Source organism: Mixophyes fleayi, chromosome 1 (assembly GCF_038048845.1).
Source record: "Mixophyes fleayi isolate aMixFle1 chromosome 1, aMixFle1.hap1, whole genome shotgun sequence".
NCBI classification, from domain to species: domain Eukaryota; kingdom Metazoa; phylum Chordata; class Amphibia; order Anura; family Limnodynastidae; genus Mixophyes; species Mixophyes fleayi.
In genome coordinates, this window is record NC_134402.1 from 437,157,073 (window position 1) to 437,178,034 (window position 20,962).

The following is a 20,962-nucleotide window of genomic DNA, read 5'->3' on the forward strand; positions in this document are numbered from 1 at the left end:
TCGCCAATTTGCATCACAAATAGTGCTCTTAAGAATGTAAATATGATTTTGAAATACTGAAAAAATAATAATTTGCGAAGACTACTGGGTTTGCTACTACCATTTGCGATTAAATTCCATTAAAATGCATCCATTTAAGGTCGAACCTGTAGCTCTTTAGATTTTTTTGTTTGTTTTTGATTTGTTTTCAATTAAAAATTCAAGAAATTCTGGCAAATTTTTGCCCTGGTTTGGCGAACAGTCATTTGAATCCTCCCTACTAATGAATACTGAAGTGATGACACCAGAACTCTCTTGTTTATACAGATTTGTTGTTTTACATGAACTTATATACATAGAGTAGCATTACTTGTATATTGTATGACTAGAAGAAAACACAGCGGGCTGTTCTAAATAGAACAAACTGATTGAGATAAAGGTGTTGGCAATATAGACCTGAGTATTGGGATCAGTTATTTTTGATTATTTATGCAGCTGTAGATGGTAAAGTTGCCAATTCACCCTAATTTTCAGGGATAGTCACAGGTTTCAAAGATTGCCAATGGAAAGTTTTAAAATGACCCCAATTTTGTAATATTGGCCAAATATCTGATCAATATAATTTGTCTTTTTCTACATGTATAATGCAGTTCTCATTAGCTCATGACCTATACATGTTGTCTGACCTTTACATGACATTTATGAAAGATTAGCATTGAAAATTTATAATCATGTTTGGTGACAATATTATACAAGGGGTTGTGGTGCAGCAATGCTGCCTAATCTGTGACTTACTGTACTTTAATGCCCCTGATTAGGAACAAAGTGTCCCTAGAAGTAATTTTATAATGTTGGCAACTATGTTAGTTGGCATACAGAATAATGTGTCTTTATTTGTAAGTTAAATTAAATGGTATGCGGTCCACGGCAAGACATTCAGAATGTCGACAACATTAGGCCGACTGTTCAAATGTCGACAACATTAGGTCGACAGTTTAAATGTAGGCAGTATAGGGAGAGGGCTATGCTTTGATGACCTAATAATATTGTCTAAGTTCGAATTGTGGAACTAATAATAATGTCAACATTTGAATTGTCGACCTAATGTTGTCGACATTTATTGCTAGCAACTAACTTTATTGTGGCAATTTACCCAGAAATGTATCTGTCTGGAATAACGAATATTTTCCTCCATTTGAGATTAGTTGGCAGATGCTTTACTGGATGTTTTGCCTTGAAATAAATCTCCTAAGAACATCCACCACACATATAACACCCACGTTCTCCTTAGCTATTTCTCTGATAAGGTTTCCTGTGTGATGTGGGCTCTGCTCCCGCTCCCAGGGGGAACTCAATTGCGCTGCGTAATTGCGGTAAAAATCTCCGCTCATTTTTCTGCACACCTCTATGGGGTGCGAGGGGAAAAATGAGCGGAGATTCCTGTGAAATCTCTGCCACAAAGTGTCTCACGAATGTTCTGGAGACACTTCGTTGCTAATTGAATTACCCCCCCCCCCCCTTATGGTGGTCTCCGGTAGTGCACTTCCTGTCCTGTCTTCCATAATATTTGTCACACGTCCTTATATTTTGTATTCCATGCCGTCTCCCCTGCCCTTAGCCTCATGTCTGTTTCCAGCTTTATCTCCTCTCTCATCTGCTTCTTGCCTCATTGTCTTTCCTAAAATCGGAGTAAATCTGCCGTACTGCCAAAAACTCCTCAATACAACATTTGTTACAAAATTGATCCTATTTTGTTAGGCCACGCTAAATGCTTATAGGCAGTTCACATTTTCAGTGTGAAATCAGGACTATCCCACAAAGGTGGGATTGCTAGTGTGGGTCAGTGAGTCCTAGTAAACAGCCACAATGCCCCTGTCTGTATGCATTCATTGCAACATAGAATTATGCATCGCTGAGGTCTCGAAAACGGATAGCCCTCTTGTCTCCCTTCACTGTCTTCTACTCCTACAGATTCAGACCCCTGTAGTATGGCACTTACGTGTATATTTACTAAACTGCAGGTTTGAAAAAGTGGAGTTGTTGCCTATAACAACCAATCAGATTCTAGTTATCATTTATTTAGTACATTCAACAAAATGACAGCTAGAATCTGATTGGTTGCTATAGGCAACATCTCCACTTTTTCAAACCCGCAGTTTAGAAAATATAGCCCTTAGACTTGCGGGCCCTGCAAATATTGCACAATATTGGTGTCGATATGCTCCGTTTCCAACACAAATCTAAACCAATTTTCCTTCATAGCAACAAATACTCTGGGATATGATATTCAGACACTTTCTTTTTATGAAACATGATTACATTTACAGACAGGCATATTATTTGACGGAAGCAGTCTATCTACAGTCCAAAAAGCCTTGAAGCACAAAAGTCAGCCTGACCACAGCAAGATAAATACATTTCACTTAATCCTACAGAACATAGATAAATTAAAGTGGAGAGACTGGGAAACCGGGGAGGGAGACGTGCACAATTGTCTATGGATAATTACTCATAATGACTGACAGGAGAAGCTTTTGAAGTTTGGTGGATACTTGTATATGTGGGAAGATGGTAAGCAGGAATCACCAGGATATTTTCCTGCACACTCCTACAGCTCTGGTAGTGTTGTTTTAAAGAAAAGGCAAGCAGATATACTTTATAAATGAATATGTTTGGTGATCCGCTAGCTAGCATTCTATTCCATGCCAAATAACTATAGTTTTTACCCTTTTATTATTTGTATTTATTATTACTCCAGCGTTATTTTTCATATACAAAATAGCAGAAGCGTGGATGATAGCTATTGTACTGGAGAGTTCAAAGTGTTTCACTAATTGCAAAATCTATTTCACATAGGACAATAGTTAATAATTGGTTTTGCAGGTCGATACAGACTTCTGTCTCCCCACCCCCACCCCCCCCCCCAAAAAAAAATCGTAAAAGCCAGAGAAATAAACTTAAAAATTCTCCAAAATTAGAAACTGTTGCAAACAGTTTACCTCTATCCTTATTTCCGTTTACACTAGATCTTCCAGTGATTATAAACTGGCAGGTAAATTGGGTTTAAGTCACTATGATCCATCAAAGTGTAAAAAAAAAAAACAACAACAACAAAGCTGTGTGCGCTGAATTTTTGTTTCGTATAAGAATCCACAGTTCTCTTTTTTTGCTCCACTCACTGCCGCTGAGTGTTTTAAAGATGCCCATGTGCCGTCGCCCCTTAGGTGCCTGGTCCACATCTAGTGTTCACATGGGTCCAGCGGTGGGATGCAAACTGAGATCTCCATCAATTTCTTTATTAAGGGTTATTTGCAAAAATACAGAATGTGCCAATGTGGGCCTCACTGTCCATCTTGTGCATTGATAGCTTCTACACTTTACATTTTTTGGACCTGCCCCATGAAAATCAATCTGCGTCAACTTTGGCAGGATGACAATGTCCAGTGGTCCTTCCTATTACCACATTAGGACCAATTGTGTCATAAATTAATTTTTTTCTCCTAAAATACTGCTTGGTTTACTCTAATTTATGGCTTACATTTATCATAAATGTGTGAGGACATTATGACTATCTTTTCTGTGTTTTAATGTTTTTATTACATTGGTTGAAATACGCTTCTCTTTTATTACGTGTATCTGGAAGGTCTCTTTGAAAGTATAGGGCCCCATCAGATTACCGGCACCTTCTGCTTACCAATAAAAGTGAGGGAAATTCTGTGCAGCCCCTCGCAAAACAGGAGAGGACCCCCTTAGTGCACCTCCTGCGTCTCTTGGACCACATTTAAATAATCTCATCCGGCATAACAAAATCCCTGTTTTGCATGTGACTGCGTACGTAGAGACGTTAATGCGACTGGCCCGCACTTAGCAAGGACGGTCCCCAATCTACTCCCTCCAATCAGAATATGCTAAATTTTACACCCCTGCAGACTTGGCCACCTTAACTCGTAGATACATGCGCTTCTCTGCAAAGCCGGTGCATTTTGGCAAAAATAGACACATGAAGTCACAAAGAGGTATTTGTACTTTCCTTAATGAATTTTAGTGTCATATCTTTTTACAGTTGTAACAATTAAATCACTGTATCTTGTTACATATCCCTGCCAGAGGTGAATCTGAGACAGCAGTCCCAGGTAATGAGATGACCGGTGTGACCTTTAGGCCGGGGGACAATAAAAGCACACACACAAAGTTTTCTGAGGATCTGAGAAAAAGTTATCCTTGGTTATAAGGCTACAAAAAAGGGCTACAAAAGTGATACCGATGACTCTACGCACTATTGGTACATCGCCAGACAACTAGCGCACACGGTAGAATAAACAAGCCGTACTTACCTAGTTGTGGTCATCCAACAAAAATCACTGCGCAAACCATAATAAGCTTTGTGACGTTGGAGCGCGGTGGAAACAGATAAGGATCTACAGATCCCTTTTTCATGGTCTACTCTCGAAGAACAAAAGTCGTACATATGGGAAGATACAAGGAGGAAACTGCAAGTGTGTTGATTGGTGGTGTAACATGGGTTAGGACTGTGCGTGTATCCTCAGGACCTGCACGGGTTACATTCATTGATGGGAAGAAATAAATTCTAGATTATAGCACCAAATTCAACAGAAAAAAATCAGTGTATCCTCTACTCAGCTGAAACGTAACAGTGTGTGGGTTTTACAGTACTATAGAAATCCTAAATACTCCAGTTAATTTGCAACAGATACCCCATGTTGGTATGACCAAATCAGAGTCCTGACCTAACCCCATGTGGGGCATGACCTGAACGGAGCAGCTCAGGCAAGACGGTCGTAAACTATCAGTGGGTTGAAGGGCAATGTGCCATAAATGTTTGCATGATGACATGTGGGATTGATTATTGATGCTAATGAAGACATGACCAGCATCTAAATCTAAATAACATAAACCGTAATTTAAAACATGATAAAGAGCCTCTTTGTGTTAATAGTAACATACAATTCCCTTTATCTACGGTTGGCACATAGGTGAAGATTACGTCACATATTAAGTCCAATCTATACAGGAATACAGATATATTTAAAGTGTTCACAAACGTTTTCTCTGCTCTGTAGATGACGTCACTGCCTCCATATTTATATTTTCTAAATAGTATTTTGATCATGTATCCAGTTTCATTCCCTGTCTAAAGCTTTGCTCCAGCGTATAATACAAACATTATGTGTAAGAGTAATAATAATGTCGGCTTAGTACAGTACAGCCATGTAATTACAGCCGGCCATATAGAGGACCAGTGGTTCTATAAAACAGCTTTACACGGGGCGTAGCAGACCCATGTGCAGGGGAAGAATAGGGCACTAATGACATGTTGTACTTGTTGCAGCTAACGTGGATCTGCTTGACGCTGTTTGTGTGGAACTTCATAAGACGTCCGCTGGGCTGGGCTTCAGTCTGGACGGAGGGAAAGCGTCTATTTATGGGGACAGACCTCTCTTTATCAAAAGGATTTTCAAAGGTATGTTTTATTGACCCCTCCACCTTATATGTTAAGAGAGTGCATACTAATAGATGGAAGATGTAGTAATCACATACAATATGTAAGGAAAACGAGGCAGCTGCTTTGGGTGCAGACACACCTGAGGGTTCAGTTTCAGCACTGAACAGTCCATTGTCCTGCTTCAGAAAACGGTGTCTAGTGTGCGCTTCACCCACATTAGTTTAACTGCCTCAGGCCTTCACCCACACCAGTATAACTGCCTCAGGTCTTCACCCACACCAGTATAACTGCCTCAGGCCTTCACCCACACCAGTATAACTGCCTCAGGTCTTCACCCACACCAGTATAACTGCCTCAGGTTTTCACCCACACCAGTATAACTGCCTCAGGTCTTCACCCACACCAGTATAACTGCCTCAGGTCTGCACCCACACCAGTATAACTGCCTCAGGTCTGTACTTCACCCACACCAGTATAACTGCCTCAGGTCTGCACCCACACCAGTATAACTGCCTCAGGCCTTCATCTACACCAGTACAACTGCCTCAGGTCTTCACCCACACCAGTACAACTGCCTCAGGTCTTCACCCACACCAGTACAACTGCCTCAGGTCTTCACCCACACCAGTACAACTGCCTCAGGTCTTCACCCACACCAGTATAACTGCCTCAGGCCTTCGCCCACACCAGTACATCTGCCTCAGGTCTTCGCCCACACCAGTACAACTGCCTCAGGCCTTCACCCACACCAGTACAACTGCCTCAGGCCTTCACCCACACCAGTACAACTGCCTCAGGCCTTCACCCACACCAGTACAACTGCCTCAGGCCTTCACCCACACCAGTACAACTGCCTCAGGCCTTCATCCACACCAGTACATCTGCCTCAGGTCTTCACCCACACCAGTATAACTGCCTCAGGCCTGTACATCACCCACACCAGTATAACTGCCTCAGGCCTTCGCCCACACCAGTACATCTGCCTCAGGCCTTCGCCCACACCAGTACAACTGCCTCAGGTCTTCGCCCACACCAGTATAACTGCCTCAGGTCTTCACCCACACCAGTACAACTGCCTCAGGTCTTCACCCACACCAGTATAACTGCCTCAGGTCTTCACCCACACCAGTATAACTGCCTCAGGTCTTCACCCACACCAGTACAACTGCCTCAGGTCTTCACCCACACCAGTATAACTGCCTCAGGTCTTCACCCACACCAGTACATCTGCCTCAGGTCTTCACCCACACCAGTATAACTGCCTCATGTCTGCACATCACCCACACCAGTATAACTGCCTCAGGCCTGTACTTCACCCACACTTGACCTCTACACACACTGGAGTGAGTTTTGTTAAGTAAAGTGTGGGTTGGTCCGCAATACTGCACAGCGTATACTTGCATTAATGCCATGTCTAGTGTGGCATCTTTACCTCGGGTACCAAAATACATTGAGGAATACATTATATGTGGAATGCTGCATACTGTGAATTCTTTCTAGCATATAATTTGAATTCCCATAAGCCACAGTGTTCTCTCCCTGTATTACACAATCACCCCTCTGTCTGTTGTGTGGGGGTCCCGCATGATTTATGAGTACTCTGTGTATTGTTAGTTTTTCGCACACTACACTCTGTCTCAGGCCTCTCGATGGTGTTAGGTTCTGCTCCAGTGAAAAGTACAGTGATTATTAAAGAAAGATGTTTATTTTCTAGATGACATCATACTTTGTCAGACAGAAAGAGAATGTGAGTAGCTGTACCCTTGTAACGCCATAGTGATTCTGCTGTTAAAATGTCTTACGCAGCACCTTAACCGCGGGATCGTTGTTGTGTGAGAGGCTGTTTACTTTTGTTATATGCTGATGCATTAAAACGCTGCTCCCTCCTGGTCAGAAAATGTAATCTTTCTAAGACTTACAATGCCCTATATCTTTATGAATTTTGCTGAAGCTCAAGAAATATAAGAAAGATTCAGGGGTCTATTTACAATCTATAACAATTTTCTGTCGCTGCGTATTGCTTCGACCACCCGATTTATAAATAAATTGTCACCAGGTTAGATGAGCGATGTTCAGCTCCTTGGAGATACTTGTTGGTGAGAGGAGTCTTACCACTCGCAAAGGCCAGTGCAAGTTCCCTCTGCACACGTGTGAGCCGACGTATATTTACCAGTGCATATAACTTCTTATTACAATGTGGCTCTTACCATAACTAACCTATATCACTGTTTTGCATACAGGTGGCGCCGCTGAGCAGGCTGGAAGGATAGAAGCCGGGGACGAAATAATTTCAATTGGTGGAAAAGCTCTGATTGGCCTCATGCATTATGACGCCTGGAATATAATTAAGGCTGTCCCAGAGGGTCCTGTACAGTTACTGATCAGAAAGCACAGAACTGCAGTTTGAGGATGGACCTCAAACCAATACATAGACAGCAAGACTCTGGTTCTATCTGCGGGCTGATTCCACTGTCCACTACTAGGCTGCTGGAGCCCTGCTGAAGATTATTATATCTTTACTCTGAGCTTTACACGAGCCTAAAACTTTTACTATCCCAAGAAACAGACGGGCTCAGCAGGGACTAATCCTAAAACCTGGTGTCATGCAGTGAGAATTGTCAATTCTGAGTTTCCATTGTGGTGAATAAACTTGAATAATGCATTTATTTATATCTCCTGAATTTAACACTTTATTGTTCTATTTAGTGGAAGTTGTGTTGTACTAAATCATTTTAAAGTGTAACAAAGCCCAAAATGCACATTTCCTTATATTCTATAGATGGACGTTGCAGGGGAGCCTCTTAGCATTGCTACATAGCTTTTTGTTCATACAATGTTACGCAAGTTCTCTCAAAGTATGGAAACTTGTCCATATACTTTTTGTATGTTCATTCAAATGAATATTTTGCGGTTGGCCCTTCAACTGAAATCCCCAGGGTAGATTCAATTTAATTCCTGTGATGACTGTAGATTTTGTTTAACTGTAAAGTTCTTATTTTTGCTATAAACTTGTTCTTTTATTACATATAAATCCACTTTTATTTTTCCTTGCCCATGACCTGTTCAAGTAAATGATTCTATTTATGCCTTTAACATGACCAAAAATTCAGCTTTTGTTTTTTTCAAGTTCAACATTAAGTGGATTCTACAAACTCCTTAGAATTCCATCGTCCTCGTCTATGAAAATCTGCCGCTGTCTTCGGTGTTCTGATTATGGGGTTTATGGTCCAAGAACCTTCATATAATCAAGAAGAAAATGACAACTTTTTTATATGCAACCGAGAAATATTGTGAAAGATTAAGTTCTAAAGTGACTATGGCATGTACACACAAGGGTATTGTTTTATAGCTAGCAAATTGACCCTAGTATGTCTGTGTGTGTTAGGGAATTTAGACTGTAAGCTCCAATGGGGCAGGGACTGATGTGAGTGAGTTCTCTGTACAGCGCTGCAGAATTAGTGGCGCTATATAAATAAATGATGATAGCTTAGCTCCGTAATAATTGATATAGTGTTGCTAGTGCAGCTTTAAGGCCTGATAAGTAAAATGAATGATTAGCTCCATCTTCTGGAAAGTCATGGCAACAACTCTTAAAAAAAAATAAAAAAATGAATTACCCATACAAATATATCTTTAGATTTGCCATATACATTGTATAGGGAGCGCAGATATAGAGAAAAATCACAGCAACATCTAAAATAATATTGGGTTTTTTCCTTCCAGAGAAATAACTTTAAAGATTTTATGTTGGAGAAAGTATTTATTTTTTTACAATGCATTTAGTATCTATGTCATCTACAGCCACTGTGAGTGTTCAGCAATGGGCAAATTCTACATATTGTTAAAAGATGAGCTGGTATTTTTTATTATATATAGTAATAAATAACTAGAAAATATCCGCTAGAGTCTATTTGTAAACGTAACGTAAATACTGGCATAATGATTTTTTTATAAAAAAAAAAAAAAAGTTTAAACAAAAAAACAACTTTAAAACTCTTCTTAACATAGACATTTTAAACGTACAGCAAATATCACCAAAAGTACTGCTCTGGCAGCTTAGAGTAAGAGAACCTTATACCCTATAATGAACTAATTTTATTCCTAGGTGATTTCATCTAACTCTTTTGCACGATTCATCACTAATCTTTGTGGATGATCGGACTCTACGTCCTTTACAAGTTCACGGTAGTAGTGTACTATATAGTTAATAAGCTCCATTTATAGAACATTGTATTTTGCATTTGAACATTCTGAGTTGGTTATTTCTGTAGATCTCCATGTTGAGTATTTATCCCACCGCTCAAAGATCATCAGACGTTGGCTGTTGGAGCGCCAATCATTGCTCATCAGTCACCCAGCCCAGTATGGGATTCCGTACCGTGTGTACTCTCCTGTGATTGGTGGACGATGGTTGCATGCTGCAATTGTTTCCAACATTCTATTAATCTATTAATCGATCAATGGAACAGTGGTTAAATGACTCCTAGATGTTTTTCCTTCTTATTATGTGTGTGCTTGAAGATTGCGGATGCTCGGATGTTAAACTTGTCTCTCTACACCCCTACATGGCTTCGCACTTTTTAGATGTAGATTTAACAATTGGGAACAAGGGCCAGTCACTAAATTGCATGCTCCCTCTATTTACCCCATCCCTGCCTGACAGACATTTCTATTTCCTTATCGTCTGAGGACGTGATAAGATTTTCCTACATAGAGAGGCGACTCTTAGTAAAGAACTGTAGCCCTGTGGTATGAGGTTACGTATCCTGTGTGAGAGACGTGAAAAGATTGTAGCAGCTTTGTTTCCGTATACGAGGCTGAAGTGCTCAGCCTTTAGGAAATGGAGGTCTGTATTCATCAGATTACAAGTGTCAAAAAACTTCTAGATATCAGCCTGAGTCTCATAGAGTAGTTCTGGGTGGAACAGAGGAATTTCCCGCCATCAGATGACTCTAATGTATTGGCTTGTACGTACCCTGCTGCAGCTTTAGCTAAATGCATTACTTTGCCCTGATAGCTTCCCTCTGTGCTTTGCAGTCATGTATTTATATCAGGCAGTGTTTATTTTCATTGCTCTGAGATGCAACACAACTCCGGTTTGCTTTCCTTATTGAATCCAAAAAGTGTCATATCCAGAGCAACAGAACTAAACACCCCTGCCTGATTGATATAAAGACATGACTGAAAAGCAGTGTTTTTATTCAAAGCTGCAAGGGTTTGTGAATAAACTAAAGTCGTCTGAAGGTGGGAAAGCCCTTTAAAATTACCAAGAAAGTCTTGTCCTTAGTCACGGCTGTTAGGTTGGTAGAGAGGGGTACGTCATATTTATTCACAGGAACCAGACGTGTAATGAAACAATCTTAATCACTATTGTATCATATTGTATATTTTGTTTATATAATTCTGTCCGTTGTCGGAGATGCCTTGTACATGATACACGATCATGAGTGCAATAACACAAAATAGACTGTACATTTTTAATGCTGCTTTTCCTCAGCTATGTAAATCTGATACTGTATCTTGTTTTTAGTAGTTTTACAAAAAAAATTATAATAAACACAATATTCCAGCTACTTTTTTTTGTATTTTCATTTTGTGCCTATGTATGTGTCTTAAGAGCAGTGGTGGGAGCCATCTAGTGGTGAGATATAACATTGTTCTTTCTGGTCAAACGAATGATGTATAAACGTTTTATATAGAGGTGAGTTTGACATCATAATTTCCCTTCATAAGTTAGACGGAAGCCTCACATCACTGCTCTGTACTCCTGAGGACTCTGTTCCTTCCACTATATAACTCTCAGGCTGTGGCTTGCTGCTGCCTTCATTCCTCTACTCACATCATGTCACTGCCCCTCTCACATGCAGCCCTGTCCTCACTGACACATCACTCATCTCCTGATATACTCTGTGCTGCTGAGGACACTGCTCCTTCCACTATATAACTCTCAGTCTGTGGCTTCCTGCTGCCTCCATTCCCCTCCTCACATCATGTCACTGCCCCTGTCACATGCAGCCCTGTCCTCACTAACATATCACTCATCTCCTGATATACTCTGTGCTGCTGAGGACACTGCTCCTTCCACTATATAACTCTCAGTCTGTGGCTTCCTGCTGCCTCCATTCCCCTCCTCACATCATGTCACTGCCCCTGTCACATGCAGCCCTGTCCTCACTAACATATCACTCATATCCTGATATACTCTGTGCTGCTGAGGACACTGCTCCTTCCACTATATAACTCTCAGTCTGTGGCTTCCTGCTGCCTCCATTCCCCTCCTCACATCATGTCACTGCCCCTGTCACATGCAGCCCTGTCCTCACTAACATATCACTCATATCCTGATATACTCTGTGCTGCTGGGGGACCCTGCTCCTTCCATTATATAACTCTCAGTCTGTGGCTTCCTGCTGCCTCCATTCCCCTCCTCACATCATGTCACTGCCCCAGTCACATGCAGCCCTGTCCTCACTGACACATCACTCATCTCCTGATATACTCTGTGCTGTTGGGGACCCTGCTCCTTCCATTATATAACTCTCAGTCTGTGGCTTTCCACTGCCTCCATTCCCCTCCTCACGTCATGTCACTGCCCCTGTCACATGCAGCCCTGTCCTCACTAACATATCACTCATATCCTGATATACTCTGTGCTGCTGGGGGACCCTGCTCCTTCCATTATATAACTCTCAGTCTGTGGCTTCCTGCTGCCTCCATTCCCCTCCTCACATCATGTCACTGCCCCTGTCACATGCAGCCCTGTCCTCACTAACATATCACTCATATCCTGATATACTCTGTGCTGCTGAGGACACTGCTCCTTCCACTATATAACTCTCAGTCTGTGGCTTCCTGCTGCCTCCATTCCCCTCCTCACATCATGTCACTGCCCCTGTCACATGCAGCCCTGTCCTCATTAACATATCACTCATATCCTGATATACTCTGTGCTGCTGGGGGACCCTGCTCCTTCCATTATATAACTCTCAGTCTGTGGCTTCCTGCTGCCTCCATTCCCCTCCTCACATCATGTCACTGCCCCTGTCACATGCAGCCCTGTCCTCACTAACATATCACTCATATCCTGATATACTCTGTGCTGCTGGGGGACCCTGCTCCTTCCATTATATAACTCTCAGTCTGTGGCTTCCTGCTGCCTCCATTCCCCTCCTCACATCATGTCACTACCCCAGTCACATGCAGCCCTGTCCTCACTGACACATCACTCATCTCCTGATATACTCTGTGCTGTTGGGGACCCTGCTCCTTCCATTATATAACTCTCAGTCTGTGGCTTTCCGTTTACCTCCATCCTGAAATAATACAAATGTAAAGATGGCCCTTAAAATATCAGAACAAGTGAACATTTATGTTCATTTGGCCACGTACACGCGATTCATAGTTGCATGATGATATTGCTGTATACAGTCCTTATGGGCCACACACAATTCAATTGTAACCAATTCAAAATAACCAAACTAGACAATCAAAGCTTGCTTCATCTCATTCAAAGAGGAACTTTGATTACAAATTAGCCGAAAGTCTGATGAGGCCGATTGTGAGTAAATAACCCTATTCTATGGCAGAGAGTATTGAGCAGTGAGCTGGACCTACGTATAGACATTTACAGGCTAAATGAAATAGTAAATAAAAGAGGAACACAGAGCTAAATGAAGAAAGTCACACTTGCATTTTTTTTTTAGAATAATACACCATTTGAAACAGAAAATACGAAAAAGGTAATAAATCCTAGCTTATACCACACACACATGTTTAAGTGAACTGGACAAAATAATTGGCAACTTTTAGAGGTAGTTAGAAATAATAAGTATGAAGTAGGTGATTCTCCTTCACTTTGGAACTGAGCTCACCTCTGATGATGAAATTCAAATGATTTTGAATAGAGAGAAGGACTTATTCTCTTGTTTTGTGTCACTGTGTGTAGTGCAATGAGCACAGAGAAAAGAAAGAGAGCCAGAGGATTGTCTGAGGAAGATTGTAGCCAAGCATGGACAATCTCAAGGTTACAAATCACTCTCCAGAGACCTCGAAGTTTCAACAAAATCATGTTCTTAGGAAGTTTAGGGGCCGTGGCACTGTAGACAACCTCCCTGGAAGGAGAAAGTTTGATGGAAGTTTGCAGCACAAGATTGTGGAGAAGACACCGGGATCAGCTGCCAGATTCAACCCAACCTTCAGACACAAGGTACGACCGTTTCAACTCGCACCATCCGCCGCCAACTCGATGAAAGGAGGTTATATGGTAGGAGGCCCAGGATCCGCCCCACTGTGACACCGAAAACCTGAAGATGCTAAATTCCTTCCGGACAGATGAGACCAAATTAGAGCTTTTTGGTAAAGTACATCACTGCCTCCTGCTGTCTCTGCACAAGTGGGTAACACCAATATCATCAACCATGTCAGGTACCAGGGACACAAATGGTGAATGATGCACATATTTTATGCACATATTTTATGAATATCTTTATATGTATATTTTTATATATATATTTTATTTGTATTCTATATTATTTTTTTATGTAGTTATTTGTGTGTGTTTTTCTTATGCATATATAGTATGTATTTATCAACTACACATTAAACGTATATCTGAACTAAAAAAACATAACTAAATATATGTCTACACTTACTGTGTGCTATAGCTGTATAGTTCCTTCTAGATCCCCCTTTTATATACCAGCATGATGTTGGCCATCTTCTGGGCAGCTATTCATGAGTATTAAAGCTATCGGCTCTCACTACTAATCACATGACATCATTATCACAGTGATCTCTGCTCACACCAATAACTAAACTAACTGTCTAAAGAACTAAGATGAGAGAGAGGGAGGGGAACCGTTTTATAGCTGATTTGTCTCAACCACGATATGTGTGCTAATAAATTTATACTGCAGTTAGGTTTTTCTTGGTTATGCTGATAACTTACAGACATTAAACCTGCTAAACCGCTGCATTCACTTCTATGAAACACATAGTAAAGATTGGGTGTGCAGTACTTCAAACCAGCCACTAGGGGTCAGGAGAATGTAATATTGAATTGTAGAATCCTAAATGAACTAGATCACAAACTTGATACAGTAAATCGCTGTAATGAGTATGTGATGAATATTTGTATTTTAATTATGAACTGGATTAATTCTTCAAGTGTTACATATATCTAGTCAGAGACATAACGGGGTCTATGTATTAAGGTAAATATAGAGGTAAGAGGCGCATATCCCCCTTTCCTCCATATTTGTCTCCGTTATGTCGCTTTGCATCTCTGTCCACTGGAGAGATGACTCAGGAGAGGGGTAGACTGGGCACATATGGGAAGAGATTAATCATTAAAGTGCAACGTGTGATCCTCTGTCTCCCCTTCTCCATGCCCCAAAAACCTCTTTAACCTCAATGTGGTAATTTAGAAGTAGCAGTATGAAAAATGTAAGTGAATGGAATTTGAAAGTTATACAATGTATACAATGAATGCAGTAGGAGAAGTGGCGGTATGACATACCACCATATACCCCCACTTCAACCACTGTGTATGTGTGTGTGTATGTGTGTGTGTGTATGTGCGCACGCACAGTGGCCTAGTGGTTAGCACTTCTGCCTCACAGCACTGGGGTCATGAGTTCGATTCCCGACCATGGCCTTATCTGTGTGGAGTTTGTATGTTCTCCCTGTGTTTGCGTGGGTTTCCTCCGGGTGCTCCGGTATCCTCCCACACTCCAAAAGCATACTGCTAGGTTAATTGGCTGCTATCAAAAATTGACCCTAGTCTCTGCCTGTCTGTCTCCCTGTCCGTCTATCTCCCTCTTTGTCTGTCTGTGTGTGAGTGTGTGTCTATATTAGGGAATTTAGACTGTAAGCTCCAATGGGGCAGGGACTGATGTGAATGAGTTCTCTGTACAGCGCTGCGGAATCAGTGGCGCTATATAAATAAATGATGATGTGTGTGTGTGTATATATATATATATATATATATATATATATATATAATTTAAGAGACTGGAGTGTGATAGTTATACAGCGACGGCTAGGAGAAGTGGTGGTATGACATACCACCATATACCCCCTACTTCCACCTATGCTTATATGTTGATAACCCAATAAGCATCTTACTGCTGGTGAAAACTTATCTCTAGAATCTTTGGATTACACTAGAATAATAACTAGAATCTTTCACATAGTTGCGCTAAATTCTAAATTGTTCGTTCCTTTTAGATTATTTTTTGTCACCTGTCACTAATTCCCAGGAATAATCTTAGGTTTTAAACACTTGTGTCTGATAATCATTTTCTAATTTGTATTATTAACTAAATGCTGAGTGTCACTTCTCTTGTGTTTTGTATTCTGTTCATACTGCATGTCACTCTCTTCCCTTGTCTTATGGACTGTATAAGTCCATACTTGCCAACCTTTAATACATTTCTTCCGGGAGCTGCAAGGAGGAGGTGGGCATATAGGGGGCGGGGCCTCGGAAATCGCACCATTTTAGCCCCACCCCGTGATGTAATGATGCAAATCGCGTCATTTTACAGCGGGGGTGGGGCCAAACGTCGCGATTCCCGGTGAATCGCGGCGTTTGAACCGATTTCTGACCACTTCACTAGGAAGTGGGCAGATCAGGGAGATTGCCAGACTCTCCCGGGAGTCTGGGAGACTCTCGCAAAATGCGGGAGTCTCCCGGACATTCCGGGAGAGTTGGCAAGCATGTATAAGTCATGTATTGAAGGAAGATATTTTACAGACGATAGACTTGTATTCAGATGATGCACATTAAACAGGAATCAGGGGGAAGGACGAACAATGTGTTTTGTACATCGTTGCACTGTTTAGTTACAGGAAATTGTATCAGATATTGAGAATTGTGCCCTCAGCAATATTTAACCTTCATACCACTGAGATACATTTGTGAACTGTGGGTGTGTATAAGAGGGAAGGAAGTTCCCGTGAGTGGGTTCTTGTAAGGACAGAGATTTATTGTGAAATCTTGGATTTCAAGGTGTGAATTCCAAGAAAACAGGAGAATTTTGCTGAGTTCCTTTAAGGAGAAAACAAATCTTCTTGAAAAATGTCTTTAATGTAACCAGAAGTAATGCTTCATCTTGCCATACATATAGCAGTGATTGCTTTAACACATGTACAGATGTCTTTGATACCTTGCACTCCTGGGGGTAAATGTATCAAGCTGAGAGTTTTCCGGCGGGTTTGACAAACCAATCAGATTCTAGCTATCATTTATTTAGTGCATTCTACAAAATAACAGCTAGAATCTGATTGGTTGCTATAGGCAACATCTCCACTTTTCAAACCCGCCGGAAAACTCTCAGCTTGACACATTTACCCCCAGATCGTACAGCGTTGTACACATCAGACTGAGCATCTGCCAGAAAAGGAGCATAAGTGACTCACGCTGGAGCATGTTGCTATCACAGCCTTAACCTACTGTGTCACAATGCTGACCTACCTGACCTGGCCATTATAGCCTATCTACATTGCTTTCATAAAAATGATGTAGATATTTTCAACATGACTGGTTGCAATGAGAGTGGTGAATGTGGGAGAGGTAGCCCAGGGCACACGCAGGACCGTCTTTCCGACTGGGCACGATGGGCAGGTGCCCGGGGGCCCAGCGGACAAGGGGGCCCGAGGTAGGACTCCTATAAAAAAAAAAAACTTACCTTTTGCGGTCACCTGACCGTTAAGGTCAGGTGGTGTTTCAGCTCCCTCCCTGATCCCCTCTTCCGTGACGCGCTCGCAGTGAATGTCGGGCGTGATGACGTCATCACTCCCGACATACACTGCGAGTACAGCACGGAGGAGCGCAGAACAACAATGAAGAACAGAAGAAGATTCGATTCGAAGAACAGTGCGATTGAATGGTAAGTTAAGGGGGATTTGAAACAAAAAAGTGATCTATATGTGTGTGTGTGTGTGTGTGTGTGTATGTATATATGTGTGTGTGTGTGTATGTATATATGTGTGTGTGTGTGTGTATATATATATATATATATATATATATATATATATATGGGCCCCGGTGCACTGCTTTGCCCGGGGGCCCATAATGTTGTTAAGATGGCCCTGAGCACATGGAAGCCACTTGTGCTGGAGAAGTTGGACTAGAAGTGTCTGACATGAACAGATTACATGGACGTGCACTACAGCGCCCCCCCCCCCCCCCCCCTCACCCCATGGCTTGGCCCACCCTGATACATTTCATAAGGACACCCACGCTGACATACTTGGAAACTTCCTAAATGTGTTACAGTAGAAGGAGAGGGTGGTGGAAGTGCAGGAAGTTGTGGGGTTGTCCTGCTGAAACCGCTTTTATGGACTTTCATTTAGTAAGGATGCAGGGTGGCACAGTGGCTAGCATTGCTGCTCTCTGACCAGTGTATGAGTGGTGGTTCTACTGTAGCTTTCTATGAAACTGGTGTTTGTGCCTCTGATGCAGAAATTAGGTTATAAGCTCTGCAAGAGCAGGGACCAATGTCAGTGCATAAACTCTCTTTACAATGCTGCATTGGGGTCATTTTAATGATAAGGGGCGAAAGCCGTGGGCCCACCATGACAGCTTCTAGCAACATAGTCTGGATTAGTGAGACCGTGAGAACTTCTCTTTCAGTCCGTTGGTGTCCTATGATGACAAAAAAATCTAATTGTTTTAAAGGGGAAAAATGTATAAGTAAAAAGCGAAAGTTTAAAATTACTAAAAGAGAACACTAGCTCCAACCTTAAATCTTAAATAACTAGTCCTAACTCCTGGATTTCTGGGAGTTGTTCTGCCTGCAGTTCTCATAGATGGCAGGATACGTGAGGGCAAGCACTAGTGCACAATGACGCAATTCATGCTGATCCAAATATTATAAGTATGCAGTAGGTGGAATAGCAATAACTCAGTAAAACTGATTAATGGGTTAATAGATGTCAACTACAGCCATTCAAGTAGAAACACCATATTATACCTAATAGAGACTCATCTCCCATTCTGTACTATATTACGTGAATAGGAGGATTACTGCTGTACTTCACTAAACACGGTAGAAACTCCTCTAGAAGCAGCATACAGCGCTCAGGGCCAAATATGAAAGGTTATAAGTTACTGTAATACGGTATTACAGGAGCTTCAGCAGGAAACTCATATTGTGAAACTGAGAGCTAATAATGTACTGACAATTGGAAAATCAATGACAGAATGGAATTGTGGCTGCAAATATAAGGGTCACACAAAGGTAATTCCATAGGCGTGGGTAAAACTGTCTTATCACACCTGGAGACAGCCCGATCCGCACGTCTCACACTGGCTAATTTTATTTTTTTCCTATTAAAAATAATTTAACAAAATGTATTAAATAATAATTTCTAGGCGCACTTTGCAAAAGTGTATGATGAAGATTCACTTACAATAATTGTGTGAGGGGACATTGGACTGTCCTTATTACATGCAACACTTTTGTCTGTTTGGAGCTTTAATATTGGGTAAAGAGCATCTAGGTAATTTTACCTCATGAACACACATGTGTACAGTGGCGGATCCAGGGGGGTGCGATCGGGGCAATCGCCCCCCCCCCCCCCCCTAGCAGGGGTTTGCTGCCGACAGCTACACAGTATGTGCAGGTCCGTTTTGCAGTGACAGTGTGCTGCCCGGCTGCTCTGATTGTGTTTTAAACACAATCAGAGCACACTGTCCCTGCCTGTCACTGCCGAGCGGACCTGCACATACTGTGCAGCTGCCGGCAGCCTCAGAACTCGGAAAGGGGGCGGGGCCTAAATCGCCCCGCCCTAACATCGCCCCGGGGAACAAACATTTTTCATTTTAACCACGTTAAAAAAGGGCGCTTGCGTCGGGAAGTAACGCTCTTCCCCTGAGGAGGCCTGGGCTAGGCCCAAATGCATGACAAGAACCTTTTTAACACCTTAAGTAGCTTGATTTGACTAGAATGCATGAGTATCATGCACGGGTTAACTTGTATATATATGTATATGTGTGTGTGTGTGTACATCCATACATACTTTGCAGATTTTCTGCATGTTTTACTCCTATAAATTGACATTTAGGGTCAGATTCAGTTCCCCGCGCTGTTCTACGGTAATAGATTCCCATTATTACTGTTAGTAGGGTCATTTCAATGCTGATTTTATACTTATGTCTATGCCGAGTGTGCATAAATCCCCTCACTGTCTTACGACCACCTCTGTAGGAAGGTTATTCCACCTATCTACTACCCTTCCAGTGGCAATAATATTTCCTCAAATTTCCCCTAAAACTACTACCATCCAATTGCTTGTCCTCTTGTGTTAATACCTCTTTTCTATAGAATGTGTCCCCCCTCCACCTCTAGATTCTTTAGTCTTTCTGGGTAAGTTTTGTGACGTAGGCTATGCACAATTTTGTTGCCCTTCTTTGCACAATCTCTAACTTATGTCCTTCTGAAGATATGACATTAAGAACTGAACACGGTATTCTAGGACACACCAATGACCTGTACTGTGGCATCGCCACCTCAATCTTTCTCCCTGATACAAATTCCTTTTCTTATGTAACCTAGCATCCGACCGGCCTTCCCCATTGATTTGCATGATTGCTTGTCTACCTTTAAGTCCCCTAACATGGTGATAAATCCTTTTCCTCCTCAGTAGTTTATATTTTAGTGCTATTAATACTATATTCAGCTTTGGGCTTTTGAGACTGAAGCATACTTGCCAACTTGCTGAAGTTGGCTTCCGGGAGCCTGCCGGGGCAGGTGGGCGTGATGGGGGCGGGGCTCCAAAATTCCCGGAAAATCGCTGGACCTAATTCTGTCAGATGCGGGAGATTGCCAAACTCTCCCGGGAGTCCGTGAGACTCTCGCAAAATGCGGGAGTCTCCCGGAGATTCCGGGAGAGTTGGCAAGTATGGACTGAAGTGCATGATTTTGCTTTTTTTTTGGGCATTAAACTGTAGTTTCCTCTTGACCATTCCTCTAGTCTAGTTAGATCATAAATCATTTTGTTTACCCCCACTTGTGTCTACCCCGCTGCACATCTTTATGTCATCTGTGAAAAGGCAGACAACCCCTTCAGTACTACTAGTAATACTAGTAATGTCTCCTTTAAAGACATTAAAGTGCACTGTGCCGAGTACTGATCACCAAGTTACTCCGCTGGTAACCTTTCCCTCCTCTGAATGTATTCCATTTACTCTGTGTTGTCTATCCTTCCACCAACATCTTATCCACTCAACCACACAGTCACAATCCCAAGCATTCAAATTTATTTTGTATTCTTTAGTGTGGGAGTGTTAACAAAGTCAACATATAAACATATTCTGTATCTATGCCTTCCTTTCCTTCTTTTCCTTCCTTTCTTTCCTTTCTTTCCTTCCTTTCTTTCCTTTCTTTCTTTCCTTCCTTTCTTTCCTTTCCTTCCTTTCCTTCCTTTCCTTCCTTCCTTTCCCCCCCCCTCCCTCCCTCCCTCCCTCCCTCCCTCTTATCCTATACAAGTTTCTAGCAATTAGTCTAACAAATTTAA

General features: G+C 41.8%; 1 protein-coding gene across 5 annotated transcripts in view; it reads left to right on the forward strand.

Annotated features, from left to right (window-relative positions):
• The window catches only part of PDZD2 (PDZ domain containing 2), a 216,374-nt gene extending 205,358 nt beyond the window's left edge, over positions 1 to 11,016 (forward strand). For all 5 annotated transcript variants that reach the window (XM_075184731.1, XM_075184741.1, XM_075184750.1 and 2 more), the window contains exons 23-24: positions 5,330 to 5,461; positions 7,684 to 11,016. In XM_075184731.1, the coding sequence (XP_075040832.1) occupies positions 5,330 to 5,461; positions 7,684 to 7,850 (299 nt within the window). In that variant the 3' untranslated portion in view covers positions 7,851 to 11,016. The remainder of the gene's footprint in view (positions 1 to 5,329; positions 5,462 to 7,683) is intronic.
• The last annotated feature ends 9,946 nt before the right edge of the window (positions 11,017 to 20,962 follow it).